The sequence below is a fragment of the Halictus rubicundus genome, chromosome 15, assembly GCF_050948215.1.
Source record: "Halictus rubicundus isolate RS-2024b chromosome 15, iyHalRubi1_principal, whole genome shotgun sequence".
NCBI lineage: Eukaryota > Metazoa > Arthropoda > Insecta > Hymenoptera > Halictidae > Halictus > Halictus rubicundus.
In genome coordinates this window covers 343,283-368,532 of record NC_135163.1, presented here as the reverse complement: position 1 = coordinate 368,532, position 25,250 = coordinate 343,283, and the positions used below count along the sequence as shown (strand labels likewise).

At 37.3% G+C, this 25,250-nt stretch overlaps 2 protein-coding genes across 3 annotated transcripts in view; both read right to left on the bottom strand.

Annotated features, from left to right (window-relative positions):
- LOC143361858 (uncharacterized) overlaps positions 1-25,250 on the bottom strand; it is a 176,105-nt gene that overhangs the window by 31,641 nt on the left and 119,214 nt on the right. The gene's annotated exons all lie outside the window — the stretch shown is intronic.
- LOC143361850 (multiple PDZ domain protein) overlaps positions 1-25,250 on the bottom strand; it is a 183,889-nt gene that overhangs the window by 106,807 nt on the left and 51,832 nt on the right. For both annotated transcript variants that reach the window (XM_076801544.1, XM_076801545.1), the window contains 2 exons: positions 18,140-18,282; positions 16,066-16,400 (listed from right to left, as the gene is read on the bottom strand). In XM_076801544.1, the coding sequence (XP_076657659.1) occupies positions 16,066-16,400; positions 18,140-18,282 (478 nt within the window). The remainder of the gene's footprint in view (positions 1-16,065; positions 16,401-18,139; positions 18,283-25,250) is intronic.

The window sequence follows — 25,250 nt, the reverse complement described above, 5'->3', positions numbered from 1 at the left end:
TCACGGCACTCGAGCGGTTCGAGGTAAAATGAAGTTGTCAAAGTAAGATTTTCCGTGCCTCCACGTACGATTTTCAAGCGTCGTACACCCCTTTAGTAAACAGGGTCGCAGTAAAATAAGCAACGGAAAATTTGATGCGATTAAGCTCGCTTCGGTAGGTATAATTCGATCCTAAGTCGTGTGACGGAAGACCAACTTTCTAACGAATTTATTCGGCCTTGTTTCGCCCGAAGAAAACGTTACCGTGCTGGCAAAACGCGTCGCAGAACGGTAAATTCCTGGCGCGACGGCGAACGTGGCTGCACGAAAAGTTGGAAGTTTCTCAGCCACGTGATTCTGCGCTAACAATACTGTTCCTGATGAAGGCGAGCATAGGTGGGATAATAAGGTAGTTCCCGGTAATTGGGTTTCAAGTGTAAATCCCAGCAAATTATCCGTAAATGTGTCAGAGTGTCGCAAACCGAGCGCTCGATTTTACTTGTTTACGTACCCAACTGTATACACTTCACATTCACACCTTTGCAAGTCAAATAAACAAACACTACGAAAAATTACTTAACGAATTAACCTAATCATCGTGTCGCCCGTCAAGAACTTTTCATTTCCTTTTTAATACGTTCGCTATCATTCGCTATATATTTATTTTAGTAACAATTTTCATAGCTATAAAATCCCGTGAAATGCAACATATTTTCATATTAAAAATATGTTCACAAAAAATCATGAGTTCATTAAATATCACGCTATGTGTGATAATCCTCTAAAATTAGCATACGCATAATATTAATTTAATTTTCGGCTGAAAAAGGATTTTCGGCGACTCAAAAACATTTTTTATCACATTAGTATAATCTTCTGCCTTTCCGATGAATTTTAGTTAGGTCTCGGTTAGGTTTGGAGTGGGGCGGATATAGGGGGAGGGACTCCTCCTAAAACACGTGTTCCATCAATTAAAAAGAGCAGAACTCGCTGCAGTGAGTGTCCAAGAAGGTAAGAAATGATATTAGTATGTTAAAAAAATTTATTGAGTCGCCAAAAATCCTTTTGAGAAATATGTTTTTAGTGCCAAATGAACCTACTTACCAAATTTCAGCTTAATCAGATTTGACCAGTTTTCGGAACTTTAGCCTAATTTTCTTTACTTAAATTACAAAAACCGTAGCTATCGTGCATGTGTGATGACTCTGATAGCGAATGTGTCAATTCCATCAACGAATCAACTTCTGTATTGCCATTGTGGTCAATTGAACTCCGGATATTTATTCAAAATACAAAGTATCTGCATCGATCGTAAGACGTAGAAGCTAAATGGGAATTTATATCTCTCACGAATAATTTTAATATAATAAAAGTAATATACTAATACTCTTGAAATCTTTTAACCTTCGCAATGTTTTAAATTGCACCTACTCACTTTTGTCATAAATGCATAAAATCCGGAGTCTAATGGTCATATTGTTACAAATCATATTGTACTGACAATGATTGCAACAAAATTGTTGATACACCAACTTTATTTGGCTTGTGTTACGTCTGTGTGTGTATTTAGAATTGAGAAATAATTCGGTTAAAGATTAATTCAGTTAGGTGCGCAGTAACACTTTTTATTTCTCTATAATTCTAGTGCTTTCTCCAAAAACAAGGAGAATAGGATGTACTTAGTCGGACGAGTCAAGACAATTGTACATAGTTCATTTAAGGTTGTAGGGGCACGCACACATACAAAGTGGAATATAGATATTTTCTAACCTGACAAGTGGAAAAAAGCAACCTTTATACGGACAAGCGAAACAAAGCCCGTTTTGAACAGGCAAAATCTAACAAGATACAGTGTTTGTGTTCGAAAATGTAGACAACAGAGCGTGCAAATACAAAAAAGAAAAATAAAATGTAGGCAAAACTCGAGTGGAAAAGGACAATCTATTTTCGGGCTAAGTGGAAAGAGTCTGCTCGTAACCCGACACAATTTTAGAAGTAGGAATTAGGACATGGAGATAAGGGCAGCTTGTGGTCAGGCAAACAGATACCGGGAACAATACACTGCGGATTTCACGCATTTGTAACAAAAATGAATACGCAAGATACAACGTTATGAATACCCTAGAAGAATGTAAAAATTATTGTCAGTATATCCAATTCATTAAAACTGTTAGAAGAAAAAATACATTAATCGTCAAATTATTAACACTAGAATTACCGAACCAGTCAAAATGGTTCCTAATTGAAGCACCTTATTGAAGCACATGTTAGAATAAAAATGGTATGAGGTTTGAATAGATGTAGTCTTGTCATTATTACAAAGCAATATACATCAGTTGTATTTATTACTCGGTAATTCTAGCGTTAAAACACATTTTTATCTCATTTCTGTACCCGACGTTTAATGCAGACAATTTTTTGTTCTGTATAACGGCCGGCGGTCTAGAGAACCGTATTTGTTTTAACGAGTGAAGTTGGATGTTCCACGATCGCACAAGTGGAATAAGCGTATTCTACGTCGTGTAAATCGGTTAGATAATCTATAACATAGTCTGCAACCAGACAGGTGGAATAGAAGGTGTACACGGACAGACATAATGATACAGAACGCCATGTTTATTCGATAAAGTAGAACAATGTTAGGATTAGTAACCAACAAGTAAATTGATAATAATATTCGAGGGACTAGCGTTTAGTTAGACGAATAGAATGGTTGTTAATAATATATAAAGCGTAGAACGAGAAGGTGAAAAGAATATAAATTGTTTGCAATCGGATGTACGTATTACCATTGAAAGCCTTTTTCGATTGAAATAGTGAAAGAGGCCTGCACATGATCAGACGAAGATATATAAAGGAGATGGATTCAGTAAATGAAGTGAAATACCATGTTCTCTGAGCAGACAAGTGAAATGTATGGCCTATAGAGTATACTACTGTCATTATTCATGATCCTTCAGCCCCCGGTCAGAAACACAGGGCATTGGTAAAATCATTACCGGGTAATATGATCACCAGGTATGACGTCGTGTCAGTTGCAATGTTGATAGAAGAAGATTGATTAAACGTCGGAATATCTTTTTCTCTTAACTATGCTTTTTCGAAAATTTATAAATTGTGTTCAAGAAAGATGCAACAATTTTAAAATATGAATTTTTCTGAAAGTATAGGATAAGGGACCACATTACTGTGCCTACGTTGATTATACTTATTTTTAAAGCATAATGAATATTAAAAAAAGAGATATATAACATATGTATTAACTGATTTTAATGATAAAAACTTTAATATCTCTTCTGTAATATTCATTATGTTTTAAAAATAAGTATAATTAACATAGGCACAGTAATTGGTACCCCCACAATAATTGGATCCCTTACTTTATTACCATAAGGATATTCTGGAAAAATTGTTATTCAATCCGACTAAATAAAGTGTACCGACAGATAACATCGTATTTTTTGGGTATGTATTATTAAAAAAATCTAATTCATTGGATAGATAAGTTTTCCTTATTTTTATAAAGTGGTGAAGAATCGCCGTTTGTAGTGTTCCGTGAACCTAGTGTCAAAGGACATATGTATGGAAACATTTGTGGCCAACGGAATACAACTAACAACATCAACGCAACCGAAAAGAAGGGAATTGCAAATACATCACGGCGAACAAAGGGTTAAAATATTTCCGCGGTAGTGTAGAAGTACGGATTTGAGCAATCGCTGCGGAGCGTCGATAATTTCTCGCCAATAACTCTATTTGCGTCGCGGTCGTAGTTTTTAGAACGGTGGTTCGAGCGAGGATCGAGGGGAGCGAGGACGGGAAACGCCGTGGGAAGGAGATCGGTAGTGAAAAAAACACGGGCAAGGTGTATCGAAATGGGGGCAATTATAACCACGATCGATCGAGATTCTATCGGCGGCGACACTGCTCGAACGGGACAGAACGCAAATCTTTCTTGCTTCCCGTGGACGGAGGGAGCACCCTCGATTTTGAAGGGGACTCAAAGGAGGTACAAAGGAGCTGTGCGGAACGATGCCTCTTCGATGTCGAGAGGCAACCTTTCACCGACGAAACCCGAGATAGATGGAACATTGCAAGAGCGTGTTTGCCAAACCGGCGTCTCCGTCGTCGATAGCACTGACGATCAAGGTATCATTAGTGGGAGAGACTTTCTTCCCATCTCTCCCCTCCCCTCGACCAAACACCGAACACCGCGCATTTCGATTTTAACCGCAATAGGATGACTCAGAGGTGCATTAGCGGGTATTAAAGATATCGCCGATACAACGTGATCGGAAACCAAACCAACAAGGAAAGGTACCTTTGAACGACCGCTAAAAGTGTCTCGAAATTGGATTTTTATAAAGGGTTACATATAATATCTGTTGATCGTTACACTTTCTTGCTATATTAAATAATATACTCTATTAATATATGTATTATCTATTATTCTATCTATAATCTATTCATCATTCTCTTTGTTTTAGTTGCTCTATTAACCTTTAATCTCTCAAATGAAAAATCAAGTCGATTCGCTTAATAGTTCCTTGCTTACGCATCTTGGACAAAGATGCGTTAAAAACTTCTGGCTTCCTAAGGTAAAGTTTAACCGAAAAGTCGTTTTTTCCATTTTGATAAATGTATAATATTTTTTTGTGCATAATAGAACCTTTTTATTTCAATTACAAGGCACTGGAACCCAATGAAAATGATTTTCTTCCATCAGTAATGTTATGGTTATATATGTATACATATATAATATATATTCTTAATTTAATGATATATTGATAATCTTAAGTTATTTAGATACCTGAAATCCTGATTATAAGCACAATTTTTCAAAATTTTTTTAAAGAACAGTATTGAGTACTTATGACAATGGTACACTTATTAAGTAATATTTGAAGACTGGGCTCAAATTTTGTGAAGCAATTATAACAATTTTTTTCAGAGTTACAACTGCAATAATAAAAGCATTTTTCTGCGTCAGAGTGTCGCTAGTCTGACCAATTTAATCCCTTAATCAATTTCCTACTGTAAAATGCACTTCGAGTAATAATCGCGTTCATGGAGAAATAAAATTGATTTATTTATTATTTCCTCGTAAGGGCGTTTTCACAGGCAGCACAATTTTGGACAAAAATGAGAATTCTAAATAACACTGCAGGCGTAGTGAACAAAAAATTGAAATTGTAATTTTTCCGTAGTCTTTGTGTTCCGTTCGAAAAACGTCACACTGCATGCTGGTTCTACTCGCTAGAAACATCGCCGCCAGTACGTTATTTGTCGTCTATCGATCTGGGAATCCTGTTTATTTCTACTTTAACCGGGAATGGATGGCTAGGAGATGCATTGGGCATCGGCATGGCTATTACCGATATCGAAATATTGTGTAATCGAAAAGATGTTTGCTCGGTCGAGCGTGAAAGCAAAATGTGAGGTGAAATGTTCTTATGCGCGTTTTGTTCTTCGATAACTGAAATTACATGGCTTGTCGGACACACGTGACGGTCCACGCGACTCTGGTCATTTGTCTGAACGTCATTTGCTGCTTCTGTTTGCTGTAATCATCGACAGTATTACTTCTTTCGTGTCGATTCGGTAATTGGAAGTCGTTGATATTTTTTAACATTGAGGCAGGAGACTGCGAATTTCATGCACTTTTAGCAAAAAATTAAATAGATGCAATTAAAAATAAGAAGATTTGAAGAATTCGGGAACATCCGCGTATTATTTTCGTTGAATAATTTTTTTCTTCTATTAAAGTATATAAAGCAAATGCGCCTTCTTATTTAATGACGTTCCCCACGTCCACGACCTTAATGAAACGCAACCCGAGAATAGAAGCAAATGCAATTTAAGATAGTGAGAAGATTTGGTGAGTTTCAAAATATTGCAAATATTTTTTCAAGACGGAACGTTTAATGCGAGTGTGATCTGTTACATTGTATACCTCTCAGAAAAGTATGTACGTGATTTTAAAGGGTTACTTTTTATTGTGCTTTTATGTTCCCACCCCTTCTTTTTACCTCGGAAGCAGTGACATTATAACCTTCTCTCTCTCTCTCTCTCTCTCTCTCTCTCTCTCTCTTTCTCTCTCTCTCTCTCTCGCTCGCCCGAGGCACACATAAATCAATTAACAACGCTGAAATCATAATTTAATTACATTTATCTACATCGCGCCGATCAACTCGCGAACCCTCTGTCCGTCACCTAATTAATACGGGCCACTAATGAAAATAGATAAGTGATTCGAGTGCTGTTAATTGATTTACGAGTTCTGGGTCCCAGCGATGGGATCATTTAAATACCGCCCCTAACGCAACGAACAATTCTGTTGCCATATTCATAATATTTAAACCGTGGTAATTTTGTAAAAATAAATAGTACAATTATAAAACTGCCTCTAAGATATTTTTACACCATGGGGGAGACTGAACATCCATTTTTTCCTTAAAAATGCTGCAATTTCAAACGTCTCCAAAAACTTTGAAATATTTTTATCGTAAATGTAACTTTCAGGGATTTGAAGATTGAAGCCTCCTCTTTAAAACGACTCCTTGAACATTAACGTAGGTACGATTTTCTTCGCTATGTTATGGAACAAAAATTAGAAACATGTTTGATCATGTAAAGTTCTCATAGCGTAACTTATACTACTGTAAATTCAAAGGTTGATAAAACGACTAAAAAAATCGTACGTCAATTTTTAAGATTGTCGCTCTAAAGAGAAAGCTTCAATCTTCAAGTGTATGGTGGTATCAGTCGTGCAAAAAAATTGTCAAAGTTTCCACAGACGTTTGTGCGTGTAGCATTTTCGAGAATAAACTTGTCTTCAATTTCTCGCTTTCTATATCATGAAAAAAAAAATTAGCATAAAATGAATGATTGATTATGAAAGTAAAGGCTTCTAGCTTCATAAAGTTTATTACCAAACGACATTTTTTTCGGATTTTTCGGATATTTAGTGTTGACTGTATGTTATTCTACAAGTGTCATACTTGCAACGCATTTTCAGCGATTCGCGAAAAAATGGTATTATTTTAGCAAACTCGGACGACAACGAAATATTTTTCATATTGAGTTGTTGCGACCTGTGTGTATTTGTTTTTCCCATATTTTCGATGCTCTTTCGGTTTTATTCAACTCGTCCCGGCTCGTATTCGACAGAGAAGTACTCTTTTTGTTCTGCGCGCATGTAACAAAAATATACGAGCACAGCAAATGCGAATCTATGGTAGAAAAAGCTTCCGAAATAAGGAAATGAAAAGTGTTTGTGGTACGAACAGTCTAACATCGTAGTTTTTGACGAAAAATTTAATCGTTTTCTACGTGTATTAGTCTAGACAAACCATGAAACAATATATTTTAATCAACGAAGTTTAATTGACTTTTATATTCGTTCCATTTGCGGCTTATTATATTCAAGAGATGCCAATTTAAATGTATTTCCTATATTAATATTTTAACGACGCCTATGCGTGCTTTATTCCACAAACACGTTGCATTTGTATCACACATAACATTATAACGCGTCACTATGAATCTATATATGCATATAGAATATCCGCTGTTTAATTATTAATAATCGTATACAATTATTGTCCAAAGTAATTATCTTTATCATTTAATATTATTAGACTGCGGATCTTTACGCATTCATGGCAAAAATTACTAAAATACTCAAAGTCATGTATACCACAAAAATTATTAACTTCTTTATTTCGTGTTTGCTTTATTTCGTTACTAGAAATCTTTTCACCGACGATAATATAATCGTTCTCTTTTTCTAGTTTTCGTAAAATTAAGTATGAAATTTTGTATAATGATCTGCAGATTAATTATTACTAACCTCTTCAGAGATTACTGGTACATATGAATTAAAATTATTCTAAGTGAAACAAAATAAAAAATTGTTGGAGAACAACAGACTGACTACAAAATCCCTCAACCATAAAAACAAAAAAGCACTGAGAATATTTTAATTAAACAAGAATTATTATATATCTCTTCTTTCTACTTTAGAAAATTCGTCCCTAAAGAGGTCAATAGAATTTTCGTAGTTGTCGGAAATGCCTTGTGAAAAATATCTGTAGAAGTAACATTCACAGTAATCGTTCACGGGGTCTAGTACATTTTTTAAAAGGTTTGCGCGTCGGAAATGTTAATGACTCCATTGTTCACTGTTTCAATGGGAACGATTTGTTGTTCGACCGTACACAGGTTGAGAGAACGACGCGATTATGTAGATGCATGGCAAACATGCTCAAAAGCTACCTAATCGTAATGCTATTAAGTGATTATCAGGTATCTGCCACGTGAATCAGAGGATGTCTGTTTCGATCGCTGAAAGCTGCAGTCGCCTCGAGAGAACACAGGTACTCTGATTCCTGACACGGTACACCACGTATCCATCCTAATTCCGTTCGGTGATCGAAACGCTTGCTCCTATTCTTAGAATGACAAACGATTGATTTCGACGAACGACGCGAGAATTCCACAAAATCGACGGAAACTGCTTAATGGCGTAAAAACAGTTAAAATTTATCAGAGAAATTAAGACTGCAGATTTTATGCGCTCACAGCATTTCTGTTCTTTCAGAATGTGACAGAACTGTGAGAAATAGTAAAAAATGTTTAAAATAATAAATGAAATAGTACAAATATTTTTGTCTGTGCTAATTTCGATTGTTCGATTATCAGCAGAATTTTTAACAGCGTAAGTGTTAAATATACAGTTGTTCCAAAAAGTATTTACAACAATTATCACCGTTTAAATATCGACAATTTCTCGAGAATAAGAAAGGGTATAGCCGGTTAAGGAGGTCAAAAGTGCCCCTAAACCAAATTGAATTGCAATAGGCCATTCGATAGTTTACCTAACGAAAATAATTTGTGTCAATTTTTCACCCTAAATATCGACATCAGGAGTAGTAATAGGGTGACAAAGAAAATCAGGTTTTTCCGCAATTTCTCTTATTCACTGCAATTGAAAATTCTGAAAAAATTCATAGATGTGTATTCTAATAGCTCAGATATGCCAGATTTTTTCATAATTTTCAATTGAAGACGATAAGAGTTACAGAGAAACTTGATTTTCTTTGTCACCCCATTACTACCCACCATATCGACATAGAGGGTTTAAAATTGCCACAAAGTATATTCTTTGGATAAGATATCGAAAGGTCTATTGCAAATTCAATTTCGTTTAGGGGCACTTCTGACCTCCTTATCGGGCTTTACCCTTTAGTGTTCAAATACTTTTTGAATCCAGAGTATGTATTTGCATACATCAAAGGCATAAGAGGTATAAAAATCGCTGCTTCAATACCAGAAGTATTTCAATTATTTACAATAACGTTTTCAAAATGTATAGACGCAGGATATATAAATAATTTTAAACCAACATTCTCTCATTGGATAAAGTAAAAATGACGCACCCAACTTAAAAAGTAAAAATAGACGATTAAAGAGCAATGTGTGAGATAAAAAGGGTAATTTGAGAAATGGAAAGTACACTGAATAGCAGAAGAAAAATACGTGTACTAAAGTGAAAAAGATACGTTTCATTTGCGAGGAAGAAATGTTTCTAACAAAGAGGAATAAAAGAATGTTTCGCATTCGCGAAACGAGAACACACGCGTTCGAAATTACAACGTTGCATCCCATAATCCACGTAGTATTATTGCATAGAATCTAATAATACGTGCCCGGTTGTAACTGAATAACGGAGTATACGAAATTCAACGTAATTGCTGCATCTGGATGCGACGTAGTTTACATTAATTTATTACATTGATATTTCAGCAAACAAAACTTATTGCGTGCTGGACGGAGCAAATCGAGTCGTTATCGATCCCGGTAGCGATAAAAGAAATTCGATAGTCCTATTATTTACTATAGGATCGAATGCAACAATGTAGGTTGTAGACAATTGAAACAATTGATAACTGTATTTTAGCCAGCGGCGTAAATCCTATAAATTTAAGAACGCAGATGTATACTCATTAATTATTTCAGGTACACAATATTTAATAGACCACCTTTTTGATTGACTTATATTGATGGTTTGCATCATTATGCAAAATAGAAATTTTGTTTTTGCAAGCGATTGCAAGAAAATGGAGTCGCTTAGGAAATTCGTTCATTTTTCAATTCTGTTAATCTTTCTATTGCTTCAAATTTCAACTACACAATTTTATCATAAATGCATGGGAAGCATTTATGACAAAAATGAATGGATGTAATATGAAACAGTAGAAAGATGAAAAGAATGTGATAGTGTCAACATATTGTTTACAACCTCATAAAAGTACAAAACAGAGAAATAAACACCTATTTGGTTTCTATGTCCCGAAATTAATACAGAACAATTTCAATTTTGCATAAAGATCCATTCCAGTTTTCCCATTTTTTTTTTTGTGATTCAGTACACAGTATATACCGAATATTCAGATACGGGAAAAAAACTGAGCGATTTTGTTAAAAATAAATCGAAAACACACAATGAAACTTTTTCAGCCGCGACCTCGTTCTCGCGAAAATCAGATTTGAAGTTTGTCAAGCACACGTGCGCTTGGCTATCTTCAGATTAAGCGCAGATAGCACAACGGTGGTTATCAGACATGCGAAAGTAAATAAAAAAAAGTGGAATGAAATTCTTTTTTCTTTGAAACAACGTGGAGATATTTCAGATAAAAATGTCACACGACTCGCCCTGTGTTTAAGTATCATTGAAATCCATGAATAGTGTTGGGCAAAGTCGAATTGGACAATTCGCGATGTACAGTGTTTACTCGATATATGTCCAAAACACGGATCTAGCCGGGGACATATCTCGGCCAGGAGATACTATTCTTTGATACACTACCGAACGTAGAAAAGAACAGCGAAGCTGGAGTGTCCTTGGTCGCCGAGGAGTGTAAACATAACACGGATCGGGTGTATCGGTGTGACCCACTCCTAATCCAATAACAACACTTCTTTATTTTTCAATATTCTTTCATGGAACTTTCACTAACATATTCGTGGCATTTTTCTAATGAATATGATACCAAATATTTTGGTGAAAGTGTCATAAGAAAATAATGAAATATAAAGAAGTTTTCTTATTGGATTAGTAGTGGTCTCCTGGTCTCACACCGATATTCCCGACCCGTATTATGTTACACTCCTCGGCAACCGCGGTTTACCCCGCGGCAGTCGGGATAGTTCTGTAACTTTTATCAGCTAGGCATTTAGGACATATATAGAGTAAACACTGTACATACATTGCATAATGCTAATGTCAGCACATCAACTTTGGACGCATATATCTCGATAATAGTTTATGCAAAAACAAAAGTATTCTAATGTTTTGAAAACGTCTTAATGTTACCTTCAGGAATATGTAATCAAAAATATAGGTTTTCGTTCGAAATTTCAATTCTTATCGCTACAGAGGTTTTCAAGAGTACTGCAATGTCGAACAAATACAATCATCGTATACTCTCTTCTATATCCAACAAGTTTCGTCTGAAACATGTTTTTGTATTACCTATCATTTTTGAGTAATGGAATTTTGTTCAAAAACTACGCGGAGGAATGCAGTTGGTCAGACTGGAAGGGGCAGCCTTCATTTCCAACGCATATTCGGCTCTAGCGACTCTAGCGGGTGCATTGGCGAAAGCGGTCACATATACTGTTATGTAGCGTAACGTCGACGGTGTGGTTAGCCGAAGCGAGCGAGGGACCTATCTTGCCCTGTGCCGCACAGTGGGCAATTTGGCCAAAATCGGATTCAAAATCAAGAAACTTTCGATAGGAATGAGGTAGAGCGATGAAATTTTTTTTAAATGAATGCTGCAACTTTGTAGAATATGGGAAAAATAGAGAGATTATTTTTCCCATATTCTACAAAGTTGCAGCTTTCATTTTTAAAAAATTTCATCGCTCTACCTCATTCCTATCGAAAGTTCCTTGATTTTGAATCCGATTTTGTCCAAATTGCCCACTGTGTGCCGTCCCGTGAGACTTCTTGTGAAACACGGACAGTAGGTATGAGGAAGGGGATCTAACTCACAAGGGAACATATTCAGATGCGAAAATCCGATTTTGATGAAACTTATGGGAGCTTATAGTTCTTTGAAAAATATTTGACACGTGTTTTTTTTATCGGCAGACATCCACTTTGAAGGGGTGAAAACAGCCCTCAAAGTTGGGGGTCAAAACCGTATTTTTTGAGATATCTCGGAAGCCAGAGGTCGAAGAAATTTGAATTTTTTTTTAAATTGTGTGTTTTTCAATGGGAAATGTAGTCGCGCAAGAAAATTTTAACAAAAGTTTTTTGTTTAAACAATATATTAAAATTTTGATTTTTTTTGCAGTTTCTTTTATTTATTGTTAGTTCATTTTAATGTAAACTTGGGTGTGTGATCTTTGATCCAAAATAGTGGATACATGTTTCAGGATTTTCTTTTTTTTTTTGCCATTTAACAATAATTATGCATAATGGAAGATTGTCTTGCACCTGGCGTGCGTAGGAAGGAATTCTGGCTTGTTTCATCGAAATATAAGCATTTAGTATAAACGTGTATAGTATTTTAAACAATACCACTGGGTTATGTGTCGTTTATTGTTTTATTAGTAGCTAAAGAAGGTGGCGCAGGTAGCAGCGTGACGCGGTGCTAATTACACTGTCCAACAAAATTAAACTTTTTTCGAGTTTTGCAATACCTGTTGGGTGATTCTTATACACTTTGTCATCCTAAAACCGAATCTGAAAGTAGAATTGCTCCATCACGCAACGTTTTCGAAAAATTTTGGTTTTTGTAAAAATGCCCGATTTTGATACGAAACGACGTGTTACGCAAAAACTAAATACGCGAGAAAGTTCAAATTTGAGTCAAGAGATAGAGGGGACTCTCCTCTACATATTCATATAGTCAATTATATTTTTATGTACTTCCTAATAGTTATAAATGGTTGTTAAAGTTTGAAAATGTGCCGACGCGGGTACTTTGTACGCTCTATTTTTGTATTTATGTGAAAAATCCTTTATCTAGCAGGAATTTACTATACAGGAATGCATTCTACAGACATTTCTGGTAAAGAAACCATTCACGAAAAGTATTTGGTTCCCTTAATGTACGAGAAGGATCAGAAAATGTTAATTGACAGCGTGTGCGCGACGCGTTCGCGCCAGACGGCCATTGCAGCCTTTTCGCGACTCGACAGGGCCGTCGCTATGCGTAGTCGACGTTGGTACCACTCAAGTATGTCTTTGCTTACTATGCTTAATTAAATACATTTTTTTTTGTCTTTTTGGGTGCCAATCATTACAAAAGATTATAAAAATACGAGTTATATTCACATTTCATTGTGGAAATGCTTAATAAAGAAAATTGAATACAAAAACTTACCTATTTCTGATGTAAACAAATTAAAAATGTTTCCGCCTTGCTTGACGTTTGTTCCTGGTATCCCGATTTTCAATAATAAGTGTCCAGCAGTAATCAGCAAGCATCCGCACATAAGTCTTTTCCTTTGTAACGTTTTTCCATTGTTGAAATATCTTGATGAAAGATTAATGCTGGAATTGTATTCCTTGTTTTGATTTTAAAATAATTTCGTCATGAATATAACAAAAACAGTCCGGCTGATTTATACACTTCCGCGAGATTTTATCGATTTAATATAGAGCGATCTATGTCTTAATTATGTACTTCGATCAATAAAATCGATAAAAATAGTCCCATTTACATAGTGTTTGGACTTATTTTAATCGGAAGAATCTTGAATGTCCATTGGTATTACAATTATAAAGATAAGACAACAATTACTGAAAATAAAATTTTCCAGTCAATTTTCTTTATTAAGCATTTCCACAATGAAATGTGAATATAACTCGTATTTTTATAATCTTTTGTAATGATTGGCACCCAAAAAGACAAAAAAAAATGTATTTAATTAAGCATAGTAAGCAAAGACATACTTGAGTGGTACCAACGTCGACTACGCATAGCGACGGCCCTGTCGAGTCGCGAAAAGGCTGCAATGGCCGTCTGGCGCGAACGCGTCGCGCACACGCTGTCAATTAACATTTTCTGATCCTTCTCGTACATTAAGGGAACCAAATACTTTTCGTGAATGGTTTCTTTACCAGAAATGTCTGTAGAATGCATTCCTGTATAGTAAATTCCTGCTAGATAAAGGATTTTTCACATAAATACAAAAATAGAGCGTACAAAGTACCCGCGTCGGCACATTTTCAAACTTTAACAACCATTTATAACTATTAGGAAGTACATAAAAATATAATTGACTATATGAATATGTAGAGGAGAGTCCCCTCTATCTCTTGACTCAAATTTGAACTTTCTCGCGTATTTAGTTTTTGCGTAACACGTCGTTTCGTATCAAAATCGGGCATTTTTACAAAAACCAAAATTTTTCGAAAACGTTGCGTGATGGAGCAATTCTACTTTCAGATTCGGTTTTAGGATGACAAAGTGTATAAGAATCACCCAACAGGTATTGCAAAACTCGAAAAAAGTTTAATTTTGTTGGACAGTGTAATTAGCACCGCGTCACGCTGCTACCTGCGCCACCTTCTTTAGCTACTAATAAAACAATAAACGACACATAACCCAGTGGTATTGTTTAAAATACTATACACGTTTATACTAAATGCTTATATTTCGATGAAACAAGCCAGAATTCCTTCCTACGCACGCCAGGTGCAAGACAATCTTCCATTATGCATAATTATTGTTAAATGGCAAAAAAAAAAAGAAAATCCTGAAACATGTATCCACTATTTTGGATCAAAGATCACACACCCAAGTTTACATTAAAATGAACTAACAATAAATAAAAGAAACTGCAAAAAAAATCAAAATTTTAATATATTGTTTAAACAAAAAACTTTTGTTAAAATTTTCTTGCGCGACTACATTTCCCATTGAAAAACACACAATTTAAAAAAAAATTCAAATTTCTTCGACCTCTGGCTTCCGAGATATCTCAAAAAATACGGTTTTGACCCCCAACTTTGAGGGCTGTTTTCACCCCTTCAAAGTGGATGTCTGCCGATAAAAAAAACACGTGTCAAATATTTTTCAAAGAACTATAAGCTCCCATAAGTTTCATCAAAATCGGATTTTCGCATCTGAATATGTTCCCTTGTCAGTGTTATAGGTCAGTGAATTTATCTCGGGATAGGCTGCACGTGTACCTAAATAAAAACATACAATTCCCTATAAAAACAACGGAAGTCACCTAGAAATCTCGGAAGCACGTCTGCCCAGAGTAAATTTTATTTGAAATACAATGAAATATAGTTTGGGAAATAATTGCGTGCGAAACTTCAAATGGGACATCCTGTATATAGATAGGTGTTACGTCATTACGCAGCCGCAAACGTAGAGCTAATGGGGTGTGGTGGGAGTAGCTTAGCGGGCAGAGTTACCAGCGTAATCTTCACGCTCCCCCTCCACCACCAAATTTCCCTTTCGCGATTCTCCGCGCGTGAGAGAGAGAACGTCACGCATCTCGTCGTGCAGAGAGTCGTCGCTAGTGTGGCTATTGGCGAATCGAGCCACGTTTAGTAGTAGAAGGGAAAGCATTTCTCCAGGCTTCGTATGTATACATGTAATACAGTGCTGGGAACGGTCGGGGCCCCTCAAACGCTTGCTTCCCTCACCAACGTTTCTTCTGTGCAGCACGCACCATTGTCGCGTTCGCTGGTGTCTCGTGCCTTCGTTGCCCCACCGTACCTATCTTCTGCTCGGGACAGGCCAAGCGTGTCTTTTCTCCATGGTAATGGCACTTACTGGAAGGGGGCAGTGGACGCTACGGTGGGGACTCAATTGAGGCAAATGTGCCCAGCACTGAGGTAAAACTAGATGATACTATACGACAGACGTTACTTCCCGGTACTCCTCCCATGGTAGGCTGTCGCGAGGGTTTGGTAAGTATACCCGGCCTACCACAGCAGCCGGAGAGTCCTCATAACCCCATCTCCACCCCCGGGGAGGAGGCGTAACGAATTCCCTTCATGTATAATAAAATAAAAAAGGTACTAGTAGGTAGCATCATGGCACTTACCACCATGTCAGAGCCACTCTTGGAGGCGTCGCTGACGGCGGAGGGGCTCCTCTCGACAACCAGGCCCCCGGGTACCGGTGTCGAGGTCGGTGTGGGTGTCGGCGTTGGTGTCGGTGTCGGTGTAGCCGCGGAGGTGGTGCTGGCTGGCTGACTGGACTTCGGGGTCGGCGCTGGTGTAACAACAGACGATGAGGAGACCAATTGATCCTTGTCGGAGCTGGCCTGACTGGTCGCCGCGCCGACAACGCCGCCGATGATGGACACACCTGCTCCCGCGGCCGCTGTCGAACTCGAACCACCGGACAATTCATCCGTCGGCAAAGAACCCCCAATGTCTGCCGGACGGAATAAGAAAGGAGACCGTAATCATCCTGCCCATCCCGGGTGTCTTTTCAATGGGAGGACTGAATGGGAATCTCTATTGGATAATGTTTGAGTAGGTAGCCCAGGCTCCGGTCGAAGACAAGGGTGGCGCGCCGGCTACGAGCTCCGGGACTTAGAGGATTGTTCCTGGTTAATTAACACTCTTACAACGGCGAAGCCTGTTAATAAGCTTCCCTGCGACGCACGCTATCGACAAGCAGCGTCAAGCAATTTTCTCTTCGAAGAAAATTTCGCGATTGGTGCGTCGTACAGTGGTCCAAATCGAGGAATTAGCTGCTCACAAAGATTTTAGCATTGTTTCAAGACTTAAAATCATAGTAAAGTAGGTCATTGGAGTCGTCTTGACGTCAGCTATATTAGCATTATTAAGTAAAAAATATGTAGTGACAATCAGAACTAAAACATCAGGGTGACATTAATTTTTTATTTAAAAAAAAACGGTTTTTAATTTTTTATATTGACCTTATAAAAGAGTAAGTACTGATTAATGTCTGTTTGAAACATTTGCGTCGCAAATGTCATTGAGCAAGTTGCTCAAGTTTTTATCAAATGAACAGCAAATTGCTTTTTTATCAAATGAAGAGCTGCTAATTCTTCGGTCTGGACCAGTGTACGTCGCGTCGCGCGTCGTTTCGCGAAGGTCGGTTCTAACATTCTGCTACCCTACCTACCCAAGATTGGTAAATCTACAATAATTATAAAATGTGTACTTAACTCTTATACATTCGTATTCCAGTTTGTCGTTTGATTTTCAAATAAAATTTTGGGGGGCGCAATGTCGAATTGAACTGTTTTGGTGAAATCCTTTGATCCTGGTACACTAGATTTCTGGATTAAAACGCGTTCTGTCTTTTTCAGGCTAGTTTATTTCGAACAGTAGCGGTATGTCAATTATACTAGCCGGGGATCGAAGTTTAATTTAATAGACTTGATTCCCTTGCTCCAGTCTACTTCTGCAAATTTGCAATTTGTTTGCACGTGCATTAAAACTAATCTAGTTTCGCACTCGTCGCGTGTGATACTCCCGGGCCGCGGAGTTATTCGAAACTTCTGCGAATCCTGGAGTTTGTGTTCGTCGATTCTCCGCTCGTTGGTGCGACATTTGCTTTGTTGGGAACTTCTAACGCCTTTTTTGCGTCTCTTCCATTCTGTATTTCTGTCGTTCGTGAAGAAATCGAATGTTTCCATAAACTATTATTTCTATTTTAAAACAGACTAACACTTTATACTCGGAGCTATTTTCACTCCAGAATTCGGAAACTTCGTCAAACGAAGAACGATCTTGTTCCGAAAAACATTTTACAATACAAAAGAGAACAATTGATATGGTGTGCACTTTTAGCAATTTATTAAATACTTTATTGATTTATCGAATTATCGAATGATCGTTCCTAGCGAATTCAAAATGCACAAATAAGTGTATTTAGCCGTTATATTTTTAATCGCCGTTAAAATAAAATTAACCTCGACGAAATTTTACTAATCTTGGAATTTAATGTCGCATATTTCTGAGTTTGCAAAGGAGCGTTAAAGATTGAGAAAATATTCAAAGTTAAAAATCGTGTTCCTCTATCTAAGATATTTTACATCGTGAATTAGGAAGGTAATATAGAGTCATTTTCTAGGGCGACTGTAGGCGGCAAGATAAGGATGATGAATTTACGTGGTATACAGACAGAATTTAAATTACCTTGGGCGCTTCTTGCTACGACCAACTCAACCAGACCACGTGCCTTCTGAAGAATCGAGATTGCCTGCTCATGAGAGATATTCGAGTCTAGCGGCTGGCCATCTATTGCCAATATCTGATCTCCTTCTACCAATCGGCCATCACTGAAACACAGAACCGTAGAAAATTTAATGAGAAAAGATCGGACGTGCTTTATTGCATTCGAAAACAAAAATGAAAACTAATAATAAATCACACGCGCTTATATGTTCCTAATAAATTTTATTGACGATGCTCTGACATTGTAAAACTTTTTATTTTACAAAATAGTTCGTCTCGACTGAAGTTGACTACCATTAGATAACTTCCAAGATAAAAACCACACTTCCTACAAACAGTACGTGCAAAAGAATATCAGAAACGTTGGCAATGGATACCAGCAAAAAAGACTACGAAACAGTGCATCAAAATTGTGAAAGAGTAATTGGAGAAAAATTAGTAAGCATTCCTCGAGGAAGAAAATTTAGTTATTCTCATGATTCTACATTTCAAAAATCGTACTATTTCCTTCACTCTATTTTTTCTATTATGTTCGCATGATGTCATGATTACGCTGCGAATACTATGCACTTGTGACAAAAATAAATAGATGAAACACATAACTGTGAGAACATTGGTCGAATTTGAGAACATTTTTACATAATGTCCGATTTATTGAAATTATTAGAAGAGAAGATGCATTCTCATTTAACTCCTGTCTTTTACAACTGACTTAGAAAATGTTTATTTCGCGTACACAGACTGCTTACACTCCTTGAAATTTCTGGGTTCCCTAGTTTCTTGATCACCAATTTCTCAATACCGATGAAAACATCGAGGCTCCGAGACAAAGGGTAATTGTTCATCGACGATCGGAGAATTCGATCCACTCGTTTACACTAAACTCGAACCAGATTTCTGCTAAACGAAGTCCAATCGAACGGATCTAGTCCCACGGCCATTAGAATCTATTAACCGCGATAATTGGGGATAGTCACGATTAAACATCTCGCATTTACATACCATTGCCGTCGAGCTTTGATGCAAATTGATTGTAAATTGATGAAACACGGACGTTAGAATCCAGAACGAACCGTGTCCGAATTAACAATTCAAGTGCAAACGGTTATCCAAATCCACTTCAAGTAAGATAATCTGAATCATTCTTATCCACGAATAATTATTAACTACGGTTCTACAGCATATTATTCGGTAGACATCGAATAGAAATGTACGACGATATTTAAAAAGTTCTTAATTCGTAAAATTCACAATTGGCGGCAGCCTGACAATTCATTTGTTTATTATTATTATGTTATTTTTATTATTAATTCGTTTGTTTATCAACTAGATTTCTTTTACGAATTTCTGTAGTTCATTTTTATAATTTTATACTTTTCAAAACAAAAAATTGTACACATACTCGAAAAAATAGTAATGCTGATGAACCTTGAAACGCTTTTCTGTCAAAATGATTTTTATCGAAATGACTGTTTAATTAAGCTTGCATAGGGTGAGGGACCCAAGTACTGTGTGCGTGCCAGTTACTGTGCGTATATCAATAATACTTATTTTTAAAGCATAATGAATATTAAAAAAGAGACATTAAATTTTTTTCATTAAAATCAGTTAATGTATACGTTATATATCTCATTTATTTTGATATTCCTTATGCTTTAAAAATAAGTATAGGCACAGTAATTCGCACCCCCACAGTAATTGGGTCCCTTATCCTCGTACTATTTTTATTCATTGCAACATTCTAATTATCTTAGTAAAAGCCATTTGTTCTACCATTATAAAATGGAATGAAATCAGTCATGAAATGGAATTGTCATCGATTTCGAACGCGTCCGATGCTCTCTTTATGTGCTTTGTCCAATTTGCTGGTTCTACGGGTTTTGCTAATTCTCTATTGGCGATTTTCCAACCGTGTGATTCGAGAAATCAGTGATTTGGTAAATGCATTACCGTTCGAAAGTATTTGGTCGCTTACTCGACGAGCGATCGATTCGACGTTTTTAGCGAGAAAGATGGGGCGGGGTGTTCGAACTTTTATACAGGATGACCCTGTATAAACCCTGACACATTACACAGACATTTTATTTTCATACTTCAAACTGATTGGCTTTGATTCGAGAATTTGTTGCAATAAATCTTATTTGCTAATCTCTAACCAACGCAAACAAATAGCTAGAAAGGTATTTGCAACTTAAAAAAAAAGCTCTAATATTTTCTGACTTTGTTACATCGACGTCTTCATAAAATTCACATTTTACTATCTGCTATCTAGCCTATTAGAGTATAAAATTGTGAAAATGATTTATTTTTATAGACTTTTAAAAAGTCGACAAGTTTGTAGTACTCCTCTTCTTTAAATCTGTTGACTTATATCACTCGTTGTATAGTTATAGTTACTTATGATAATGTTAATTACATTTTTTATAAATTATATGTTAATTATGTTATAGTTAATTGGAAGTCATGTGATCGGTAACGGATTCGCAGTAAATGCGATCATGTTAAAATAAAGTAGAAATAAATACCTTTCATTTCATGGGCAACAGTTCATGGAAAATCAGGCAAAGTAAAAGAAGTAAATGACGCATTGGCGGACACGTGAACACAATCGTAGCCGACCCATTATATATATCGGATAATGAATTATATTCGATACGATCCTGTTGCTTCAATGGAACTTGAAATTTTGTTCGCGAAAATTGTAACTGGCCATATCAATTTGACCTCGTTAAGAATTCGTTCGCCTTTCATATATGACGAGGATATCCTGTGAAACCGATAGTTCGTTAATAACGAGCCACCTGTACGAACAAACGGATAGTTGGAACAGATTCAAAAATAGAACTCGCGTCTTGTCGGGATGGTTTCTGCGTTTCAGCTTCCTGAACTTTTGACAGATTACAGTGGGCTCTCTGACAGTCATATTTCACGATTTGCCGGAGTCCTCAGGTTTTAATAGATCACCTTTAATAAATCGATGGTCCACAAACAATGCCACTTTTATGGATTTAATTCTATTTTTAAATATATGACGGGTTCTTATCAATTATCCACAGCAATTTCTTATTTAACAAAACCAATGGATACAGATAAAAACAAAGATTAACGACGATATAAAACATAGTAAACGTGTGCTGGGAACGTAACCGGACCAAAAGTATGCGTCTCCATATTCGGAGACCTAACTAATTGATCTTGTGATTTGATCGATATTTAACGGTGCTAACATTGAAATACAGAAAATAAAATCTTTAATTCTACATTAGTTTTTCGCGGGAAGAAACATCGACAAAAGCGGTTCTTATTTTTCGTTTTACCACGGCGCATCACCTCACCGAAAAATCTGAAAAAATTCATCAACAATACTTATACCTACACATTCATTCCGTAAAAATATAAGTGATGTCGCTCTTAAATTACAATGCAAAATCTGCATTTTCCCTTTTCTTTTTTTTTTTCAAAGCATTTTATTTTTTACAAACAGAATGTTCTACTTAAAAGTCTGAATTAATAATTACAGTATATGTATCTGGGTATTTCACGTTTGTTAGATTCTTTTCCGAAGTTTCGCATATGACTAAATACGGGAAATAAGCCAAAAATTAACCCTTTAACGCCCTTTTCCATTTTACCCAGTGGCTACCCTCTCGGTCAAGATATAGGGTTAAAATTTTACGCAGCATGGTTTCATAAAACTTACAATTTTCGAACAACGAAATTTTGTCCAAAGAACGGGCTTGTCAGCGCACTGTGCGTTGCTGTATTTTCCGTGTTGTCGTATTTTTTGCGTAACTCGTTCCCGAAAATGGTTCTGCGCCTATTTATCGGTCGCGCGAGCACGGTTTATGCGTTTCGCGGAGGGTAAAAGCTCCAGCCAGGCGAAAGGGAGTATTTAGTTGTCCGATAGCGGTTGCGTTAGCTAATTTCCGGCAAAGGGAATTTCGCTGGTTTCCGCTCCCGCGGCAGCGATACCGAGCCGCGAACCGAGGTAATCTATGCGCCGAATTTTCCTGGATCAAAGGCACGACAAACCCTGACATTATTCCTGTTGATGCGCCGTCCCAGATTGCACCCTCAGAAATACACGGCTGCTGCCGGCTCCGCTGCCGGAAATTCACGCGTTCCCGTGCCGCGTGACCCACAATGACCCATCAGCGACCCATTTTCACCTACTGCTCACAGTGATCGTCTATTGACGGACCATTTAGGTCCATTCGGGTCGCCGGGAACGATGCTAATCTCCAACCGTGATACGTTCGGTGACCAAAGATGAACTATAGCCAACGCTCCCGGTGCAGATGTTTGTGCACTTGAGTGGTCGTTCTCGTTTTCGGGGTCAAAAATTTCGATCTTTTTCCTCTTTCTCACTTTTTTTTTATTCCACTACTGAGCTGCGCGCCGGAAATTAAAGTTTCACGACGGATACTAAATACAAAGTTTTTTTTAACATCTTCGCATAAAGATCCGCAGTCTAATTATCGTGTATAACGAAATAAAATTGAAGAACTTCCTACCAGTGTGTCTTTACAAGTTCAGCAACCGTAAATGAAAAAGTTCCGGAGTCCGTTATTTTAATACATAAATAAACGGTAAGGTACAATTTGATAAGTAAGAGAGAAGTAAGGATAGAGTTGAACGACGATAGAAACCGACAAACATCAATTACGCGGCTGTCAACCAGTAATTAACAGAGTGCTTTGCCAGTTACCGGTGTTAAATAAAATCTGCACGTTTATGGACATCAGTAATTAGTTAAAGTAGCCACCGAGGCGAAATATTTCATTACGTTGTAAAACTATTAAAGCGGACGGACGTCTTTCAGTGGAAACCGAGCGTTCGCTATCGCGGGACAGAATCCTAGGAGCATAATTGCGAAGATATCGCGCGTGCGGGGAAACTGATGTCTGCCTGGCTTCTTTCACGGTGACTCGTAAATTATGAATGCCAGGAATATTGCGAGATAGGGCTCGGAGCTTCGCAAAGTGCTTTCAACGGAGAGAAACGAGGCCCACTAACGGATGAAACGCCGCTAGACGTATGTCGATGAAGATAGCCGGCGGATGAGTCGGAATTTTAAGAACTACCCTAAACCAACTCCAGCGTTTAACCTCCGCCTGGAAAATTCCGGGACAATCCTTGTTAACGACTCGAATGGATTGTAAATAAATTGTATGATCGGTTTTACACAGAGTGAATTATTTGAGGAGGAACACCTGAATCGTTCACTCGCTCGTTTTGTGAGATACCGTAAAGTCTTGATCTAACAATAAGCCCAATCCTCGAGTCCGTGCTCTGACATAGATCGTGTAGGGCTACTATTTTCTTGTGACCGCGTCGACCGCGCCGAACGCAGAAAAGGACAGCGCGTGTCAACTCGGACGGAAGGTGCACTACATACCGTTAATTAAACCACTAAATACAGTTCAAATTATATCGTGTTTAGTGTCATTTTAATCAGAAAAATGCCACGATTAAGTTGCTGAAAGTCCCATAAAAAAATAATGAAAAATAAAGAAGTTTTGTAATTGGATTAGTAGTGGTTCACACCGATATATCGGGCCCAGTATCGGATTAAGGCCGATTTAAGCTCGATTTATGCTACCCTCACAGACACGTAACGTATCTGACCCGACAAATATTCTCCAATGCATTTAGATGGAAGTGTTTTATACTAACCGTACCGACACCGCACAGACATGTATCGGCACCGGCCCGACCGCCCAACATTCCCGCGAAGAATATTCTGTCGCTGCCGTGCCGAGTCCGGTACGTGTCGGTTCGGATAGTATGCACGCGTTTCCGCACTGTTCCGGCACCGTATACTCACAGACACAATCGTGGCAGCGCGAAAGGACTTCTTAAATCTTTTTTTTTTTCATTTTAATGTACCCAGATTTTTATACATCTATGAATAGTCATACCGTAACCGGTGAAATGACCGGCTCTAAAATAAAAGTTTTTTTTGTCAAACTCTATACATATAATAGTGAATTGAATATCATTAAAATCAAACAAACTATACAGATTTTATATTAACATAGTATATACACATAAGTATAAAATATAAATTATAAAATGATATATTAAATAATAAGTCTCGTTAAATTCATAATTAACGCTTTCAAAAACAAATTTAATGTTATAACTTTTATGTTTCGAATCAGATTAACTCTGATTATTAATTCAAATTCTGCACATGAAAATCTATAAAATCCCATGTTTGTACTAATTTCAATTAAAAAAATGACTTCAAAAATAGTCGTCCGCGTTTTTCGCGTTTGATGGTAAATGTCGGTCGACTGTTGGTGCCTCGACGGATAGTATTTGTACTACTATTTGTGTCGGGACGGTGCCGTTACGGATACGTTACGTGTCTGCGACGGTAGTATAAATCGGGCTTTACGCGCCATGTTTACACTTTACACTGCTCGGCGACCGAGGCAGCTCGATCTTCTTGGCCCCATGCGGGGTATGCTCCCCAGTGGAGGGGATAGGCGAACTGACTAAGATCGTGTAGCTCCGTTCGGCTTAGATCAAGACTTTACTGTATTAAGATTTTAGCGAATAGTTGTTTCTCAGTAGAAATCCGAAAGTTGGGGCCACAATTTTTGTATGTAAGCTAATCAATAGAAAGGTAATATTGAGAAATCATTTAATTCTTCGCACGAGGTGTCAGAATTGATAATAATCTCATTTTTTAATATTTTAGCTCCCTCTTGAAGTGGACTAATTAATCCCCTCGGAACAAAATCGCACTACAGCGGTTATTTAGCGGTGCGACCAACGGTACCGTTTCTCCCCGCAGTTGTTAACCTGAATACGGATGAGCACGGTTATGCATAAACAAATCAACTCGTCGCCGTACATTCAAACGTTTCACTTCAAAAGGAATGTTTCATGAATTTTGTAACTGGCGTCTCGATTTTTTCCCCCATCTTTTCTATGTACATACCACTTGCGAACTAGAGCTTCCGAGGCACTCCGCAACATCCGACTCGCTGCGGATTTATTAGCTTTGCATTGGAGATTCGCGAGGAATTGAAAAATCTAATGTTTAAATAATAGTTGGCCT